Source organism: Notothenia coriiceps, unplaced genomic scaffold (genome assembly GCF_000735185.1).
Source record: "Notothenia coriiceps isolate Sejong01 unplaced genomic scaffold, NC01 NC01_scaffold00038422, whole genome shotgun sequence".
NCBI lineage: Eukaryota > Metazoa > Chordata > Actinopteri > Perciformes > Nototheniidae > Notothenia > Notothenia coriiceps.
In genome coordinates, this window is record NW_011371123.1 from 1 (window position 1) to 7,817 (window position 7,817).

General features: G+C 38.5%; 1 protein-coding gene across 2 annotated transcripts; it reads right to left on the reverse strand.

The window, feature by feature from the left end:
* Positions 1–1,714: 1,714 nt before the first annotated feature.
* barx1 (BARX homeobox 1) lies at positions 1,715–5,287 on the reverse strand. Of its 2 annotated transcripts, none has more exons than XM_010797806.1 (4): positions 4,838–5,287; positions 3,998–4,274; positions 2,480–2,564; positions 1,715–2,241 (listed from the first exon to the last, which is right to left on the reverse strand). In XM_010797806.1, exons 1-4 carry the CDS (start codon positions 5,037–5,039, stop codon positions 2,101–2,103), a joined length of 705 nt encoding a protein of 234 aa, XP_010796108.1. In that variant the 5' UTR covers positions 5,040–5,287; the 3' UTR covers positions 1,715–2,100. The 2 variants fall into 2 exon arrangements, with proteins under 2 accessions (XP_010796108.1, XP_010796109.1); XM_010797807.1 differs by having other exon boundaries at positions 2,185–2,241; positions 2,480–2,559.
* Positions 5,288–7,817: the final 2,530 nt, after the last annotated feature.

The following is a 7,817-nucleotide window of genomic DNA, read 5'->3' on the forward strand; positions in this document are numbered from 1 at the left end:
TGTAGTGAAATAAATGAATATAAAATAAATGTGCAGTGAAATAAATGAATATAAAATAAATGAGCAGGCAAATAAATGAATATAAAATAAATGAGCAGTGAAATAAATGAATATAAAATAAATGTGCAGTGAAATAAATGAATATAAAATAAATGAGCTGGCAAATAAATTAATATAAAATAAATGTGGATCACCATTTTCATTGAATGCTTAGGTTTAGAACTTTGTAGCACCTAGTGTCAGTCAAAAAGGACAGTTAATAGGAAATTATGTTCTTCCATCAGAGAACACACAAAGATCGACATCCATGTTCATTTTAGAGTACATTTTCAGCTTTAAAGAGTTTTAAATAGAATTTGGTGATAATTCATGTTATTTATGTTAATGTTGGGGCAGCTAAAACAGACCGGTCAAATTTGACCGGGAACACCAAAGCAAGGGAGAAACCAACACGACAGGAGGGGTGACAAATATTTGTATCAAAAGCCATAACCCTATTTTTTTCAAGACATGTAAACACACAATTCAGCATTACATGTCATTTTAAAATCAAAAGACGCACTTTCGCTGTAAAAATCGATGATTAAATCATAACTAATTATATTATAACAATATTATAACAATCGAGTAGGCTATAGATAATGCTTTGATCATCCTCAGCGCTCTCCATGAGCGATATCATAATTTAACTGATAATAACTGCTTACAACTGTAACTGCTTATCTGTAACTGCTTATATGAGTGTATCTGCTTTTAACTGTAGCCTAAATTATAATAACTGTAACTGCTTATAACTGTAACTGATTATAACTGTAACTGCTTATAACTGTAACTGCTTATAATTATAACTGTAACTTATTTTAACTGTATCTGCTTATAGCTCCGCTCCCTCCGGTTGTTGTGCTGTCCATCACGCTGCACGTGTCCCCATCGCGCGACCAATACAAGGAATATCTCATTTATCTAAATTGGGGCAGTCATTTATTTTTGTCATTTGTACCTTATTATATAATCGAATGTTTTATTTTATTTGATCGTATCTTAAATTCATTGATCTTATTTTATTTTGCATTGGATTATATTATTTTATTCCCCTTGTGTGAAGCGGACCGTGTCACGCAGGGCGCGCGCCCCCTCCCTGCCTCGTACTTTTAGAATTAGTGTTCAGAAGGCACAGTTTAGTCCGTTCTATTTGATCTGATCGGTTCTAAACAAGAGAAGAAATGAAAAAGCAACGCATTGATCCACAATCATAAGTGTGAGCCTCCTCATGTCTCCTCTTCCCCGTCCTCGAGCTCAAGGTAATGTTGAAAGTCTGCACTCAGTAGCCTACAAATCACAGCAGTGCTTTGAGAGAAGGCTATACACACAGCGACATAAAATAAATGTCTGAAGCGCAAACACAGCACTAACACTGATTATAAATGAAAATCCAAGGAATATTGGGATTAGAGAAAACGGCAAGTTAAAGCGCAGCTGCTGCTTCAGTCTAATGTTGCAGCAGGAAATAAAAATGATGTTAAAATAATGCAGGGGAACTGGTTGCACAGCTTTACTCAGACAACACGATTAACAGTAGCAACAATCGAGTATATTATTTATTTTTTATTTGTTTATCCCCTAAAGCCATCAACCCATGATCCACATATACTTCTCATTTATTTGGAATGTTTATTGAAACATTACTTACACCATATGACATAACTGATGAGCCTGTATCATCATCATCATCATCAAATGCACTTGTACTGTACGCTCTGCATTCAAAGCTTTTTATGAGCCTTAGTCCTTTATTATAAACAGAGCACATATCAGTCAGAATGTATTTCATAATTAAACATAGCATAGTTACACAAAGGAAATGCAAACAGAGGAGTGCGAGTGATCTTCAGAATGTAAAGAGGAGACCTACTGCAAAGCTTTGCGCTCCCTCATCAGCAGCAGCAGTTCACCATGAGGGTCCCCATGGTGGGCCTAGGCCCGAGGGGACAAGGCCCCTGCAGGGCCCGCGGCACATCGCCCTGCTCCAGCCCCACAGAGTGCGTCTTCTCCACGCAGGATCTGAGTGTGTCCATCCTAAAGAGCGTCCCACTCTGAGAGTCATTCCTCCTGAGGGTCCTCTGAGCCCCCCGGGGCCCCACAGCGCTCCTGCTCAGAGAGCTGCTCGCTGCTGGGGATGGAGTTCTTTTTTGGACGCCCTTTGGGTTTAGTGGGCGACTCCAGACCTCCGCCCTGCAAAACCTGTGGGTTAAACAGGCGAAACACTCTGTTCACTCAACTTCAACACACAACCCATTCAGTTTCAGACACCAGGCCTACTGCATTTTAAGACATACGCATTTCATATAACCTCCTAAAATAGTGGGCTATTGCTTCACATGGGTCTTTACTCACTGAGTTACCACTATTATTTCATCATCATCATCATCATCACCATCATCATCATCATCAATACCATAATAAAGAAAGAATAACTCACAATTTTTTTCCATTTCATCCTCCTGTTCTGGTACCATGTTTTCACTTGTAGCTGACTGAGGCCCAAAGACTCTGCCAGATCTATTCTGTGAGGAACAAAGACATTATTAAATGAACAATTCACAATTCAGTTCAACACTTTATCTCTTTTGAAAAAATGATCGGAAGAGGTATTTAAGGCCACTTTATGTGCTTTAGAGTCCAACACCATATAATTGTATTTCTAGAAATGCTAAGAAGACTTTGAAACACCAATGTGGCAAGCAGTATTGTATAATGTTATATTGTATCAGGGGCGGACCTACAGGAACACAAAAGTTCCCCCCCTTACTTTTGTGGTCTAAAAACTGTACTAGTTTAAACAAACTGCCACCAGCTACTAAAAACATTGAAACAAGCAATCAATTGAGGTAATGTAATGTTAGGCCCCTCAAATATACGTCCCCGCAACAAGCAGCGTCGCACAGCCGGGCTAAAGGTCATTCAGTTTCCCCGTAGTCTCCCTTTGATTAGTTTTGATTTAAATAAAAACAAGAAATGTTTGAACAAAATATTAAAACTTGCATGTTTGAACCCACAACGTTTAACAGACGGGCGGTCTTTGTGGCAGTAGGCCTACGTCACACCACTACCCGTGAGAGCGCTGCGGATCACTATAACGTCAGCTAAGCAGCACTTTAAAATCCACGCAGGTTACTCACACATCACAACAAAGAGGCTGCACAAATGAAACCAGGTGAAATCCTATACAGTAAAAATAGTAAATACAAGTACAACAATTAAAATTAACTGGGAACTGATCAGGAGTTAAAGAGCGGGAAACATTGAAAAGGAAAAGAGAGTTTAGATATAAGGAGGCAAGAGCAGGAGAAAGTCAGGAGGAAATGAAGACATAAGTGAAGAAGAAGAGGACAAATTTAAAAATGAATGTGAGGAATAAAGAAGTGTCAGACTCAGAAAGAGGGACAGGCAGGCAGAAGAAACTCCAGCTGGACCACATGGTATGTTTTTATTTTCCTTGTATGCCATTACCACAATCTAGCTGATTTCAGTATTGAAAAATATATTGTGGAATGTTTTGCTGAACAGGTCGCCTTAAGCTCTCTTAAACAGATGGTGATGTCATTTGTGGACTTAAATTACTTTCACTTAAATATACCCTAATTGTATGGTAGCCTCTTATATACTTAACTTGAGTATTGTCAGTTGTTTTATACTCCACTATTGGAGGCAAATATTATATTTTATATTTGAGTTTTGCTATTAGCCTACTGTTTAAGAGCTGCACCGTTTATTGTGAACACTGGCCTTATTCCTTTTGTGCACTTATAAAACTTGTGTTGGCATTATATAACAATACATAGTTATAGTAGCTATTATATAAATATATATTTAAAGTTCCACGTACCGTCAGCCCTCACATGCCACCCTGCCAATACACTTGCCACATTTGTACACCCCCATGTAAAATGTTCTAGATGTTCCACTGTATTGATAAAGTCATACACTGCAGACCCACCGATCAGGCGTGGACAGATACTTCTGCTTCTCGAAGCGTTTCTCCAGGCCCATGAGCTGCAGCTCGGTGAACACGGTGCGGCTGCGGCGGCCCTTCTTGCTCTTGCTGCCTCCGTCGGCTCCGTGCTCCAGCTTCCCGCGGAGGTGCAGGTCCAGCGGCAGGTGGTGAGACCCGGAGCCGAGCTGCAGGCCCGAGACCGCCGACAGCAGCGGGGAGCCGAGCGGGCAGGACAGCGGGGACAGGGGAAACTTCAGGAGGCTCTGGTCGGCCTTCAGCACTGAATGAGCGACACACACGCATTTCTGATGAATATAAGCATTATGTCGGAGCTTTGTTTGAGGATTTATAAATATCAACAAAATAACAATATAATAATAACTGAATAAAGCCCTTTGTGGTCTGTTTAACTTCATTTTCAAATTGAATTAAATCATCATTCATAACAGTAGCAATATATATACACACACACACACACACACACACACACACATATATATATATATATAGATAGATATACTGCGACTTCGTTATTGTTCTGAAAACAAATGCAAGGTGATTTTTCATCTACTCTACATGTGCAGTTTCCTTTAACTGAAACATTTTCTGGATTGTTGCAAATTATTAGTTCAAAGTCGATTCTTAAAAATAATCCTGCGTGTAACGAAAGTTAAAAGATATCCCCTTTAATTGCGTCAAAAATCCAAATACGCTTCGCTGTATTGTATGCAATTAAAAATAATTATAAAAAATGTATCATGATTTTATGATATGAGTAATAAAAATACATTCTTTAATTATCTCAGATGTCTTGCATTTCTCTCTTCACAGCACCTCTCTTACCTAGTTGGTTGTGGAAAGGTCGGGCGGAGAGCAGAGCCTGTACCCCGAATTTAAGCAGCTCCCCGGCCGGAGCCGACGCTTTGTGCGCTGGATGTTCAGTCAGGATCTCCTCTATCATGAAACTCCTGTAGCGATGAGTTCTGTGGTCAGGGTGGCCTTCCAGGGGATAGTAATGCAGCCCTATGTCCAATGGATGCTGCATAATCTGACTGTGGTCACCTTAACAGACACCGAGCGAAACTTCAGCGATGTCTCCTTCAGAGGCCCGAGCCCGCTGTCATACTCCCTCTGCAATGCCTAGTGAAGAGATCCACGCTGTTATTCTCAGCTCAAGCGAAAAAAAGAAAATCAAGTACAGGCAGCCACTTCTGTGCCCGTCGGTGCGTCCTGTGCGCGTTTTACGCAGTACTTCTGGCCAGAATAGGTTTCTTTCCTAGAGCAAATCTTTGACAAAAAACCGCGACCCCGGCGCTGTGGATGCCTTCTCTGAGAGCTGCTCCTCGCGTCAGCTTGGCAGTGAGGAGAGGAACCAGCTCCGGCTTTAAGAGTGTGCTCATGGCTCCACCTCTCAGGTTCTGGTGCTCCACTCAGCCAGACCTACAACAAGTTACATGCAAGGCCGCACGCGCCCTGCATTCATTTACATGCAAAAGGGAGGAAAACATGAAATACCCTACAGGTGAGTTTTAGGCCAGTTTGATTGAGATGATGATGATAACACATAATGAAACACAAGGTGTGATGGTGTTGTAAACATTAAAACAAATGATCTTTCCAGGTCATTAATATTTTAAATTAGTGTAAGTATTATTATGTTTAGTTATTATAGTGTTTTTATTCTTACTTTTGTTTTTATTACTTACTTGACGTGATGAAGTCAAACATAATGTAGGCTACAGTCATTTGATTGTATCAGTGTTGCTTTGAGGCTATCAGGCTCACTAAAGCCATGAGCTATGAGATGTTTTCCTTTCCGGTTATTTGGCTAAAAAGTTGTAAAACATCTCAGCCACAAACTTCTTGAATGCTTTAAAGTTTTACAATATAAATGTTTATTTTCCTTTCAAATATGACACATATTGGTATCAGGATACTATCAGGATTATTTCTAATATTGTACAATTAGATAGACCACATTTAGTTTGAACATATCTTCCTCTGGTGGCCACTCTCCAGAATACAGGGAGCCTTTTATGGAGCTATAAGGGTCATAAGTTTTGATCATTCAAAAAAATACAATTTATTTGAAAGTTCAAGTTTTTATCCTGAACTTTGAAAAATACAATGATGTATTCAAACTAAAAATAAGTATTTGAAATAATCTTTCAGGTTGAATATTATTTTTGATTCAGTTCAGCAATTTTTTGGAATGAAATATTTATTTTCTTATTTAACTTTTATACATATTCAGATTTTACGTTTTCAGATTCAAAACAATAATTGTTTCAGTTTCAAATCTTTTTTTTCAGGTTTCACTTTTTTTTTCGCCTTCAGATCGTTTTTCACTTTCAGATCTTTTTTTTTCGCTTTCAAACTTTTGGCCCAGATGTTGCTTGGCTTACCAAGGGGTAGTTTGGCATCCTGAGTGACAGCCCTCACTCTGTCTTGTTGCCTTCATGGATGTTAGGTAGTGCGAGAAATATAGCTCAACACTTTCTATACACAATTCTCCCGTAATTGGTGGTAAACAAAACTGATACCAGCGTCAAAGTTCCGTTAAGCGAGCTGTTGAGCATCGTAGTTGGCAACAATCGCGGTATAAGAGTAATAAACTGTGCTAGAATGTGAAATTACGTATCGGCAATTAAGCGTTGTCCTTCCCCACTTCCACGTAGCTCCGTTAACGCAGCATAGTATTGGCTTTGCTTTTGCGATGGCGTCAGGGCCACCTGCTGGCTCCATGGCTGGCACCAGCGCACAGGTAAGAAATATTAACTTTTTTCCATTCATGGTTTTAGAAGTAATCCAAGAGCATGATAATAATATTATAGCGACATACATAAAAGGAAGGCAGGCCTTTTGAGGTGGGGACTGAATGTGGCAACGGGGGAAACTAACCATGGCATTGAGGCTACTCATGTAGGCTATGCTATTAGCTGTCAGTGCAAGTGAATTTCCCTTATGTTGATAGAGTCCAGCTCACGTGTTTCTCAATCTGTCTTTGCCAGAGTGGCGACCGTAATTCATCCTAGAATTAATTAATTACATAAATAACAACATATTAAGCTTATTATGGAGTCAGATTTGGGTCAATGACCCAATCAATATATGTTTCTTACACTTTGGGGCGGAGCCACTGGACTTTGATTGACAGCTGCCAGGAAGCCCAGAGTGGCCAGGTTTGATAAATGCCTGAACTATCAATTAATTTGATATTTAAAAAATGACACATTAATTCTAGGAGTGTAATGCTTTTACAAACACTATAGTAATAATATGCATTCATTATGACAATATCATACTATTACTATAGGAGTGTTCTATAGTGTGTTCAAAAAACAACTACAGAAACACTATATATTATACTATGGTAGTACTATTTAAAATAATATAGTCTTAATACGGAAACACCAAAAAAAAACCTATAGTAGTACTTTTACAAACACTATAGTAATAATATGCATTCACTATGACAATATCATGATATTACTAGGAGTGGTCTATAGTGTGTTTAAAAAACAACTACAGAAACACTATATATATTATACTATGGTTAGTACTATTTAAAATAATATAGTCTTAATACGGAAACACCAAAAAAAAACCTATAGTAGTACTTTTACAAACACTATAGTAATAATATGCATTCACTATGACAATATCATGATATTACTAGGAGTGGTCTATAGTGTGTTTAAAAAACAACAATGAAACACTATATATATTATACTATAGTTATACTATTTAAAATAATATATGAATACTACAAAGATCTAGATACATAGTATTACTATTGACATATTATAGGGCTACTATAGCT

What these genes read in the sequence shown, in the direction of transcription:
- barx1 (XM_010797806.1), bottom strand. Translation starts at nt 5,039, where the DNA reads ATGCAGCATCCATTGGACATAGGGCTGCATTACTATCCCCTGGAAGGC. An exon ending in ACCTTTCCACAACCAACTAG is followed by an intron (nt 4,275 to 4,837) that starts GTAAGAGAGGTG and finishes TCGCTCATTCAG; the next exon opens with TGCTGAAGGCCGACCAGAGC. An exon ending in TATCTGTCCACGCCTGATCG is followed by an intron (nt 2,565 to 3,997) that starts GTGGGTCTGCAG and finishes TGTTCCTCACAG; the next exon opens with AATAGATCTGGCAGAGTCTT.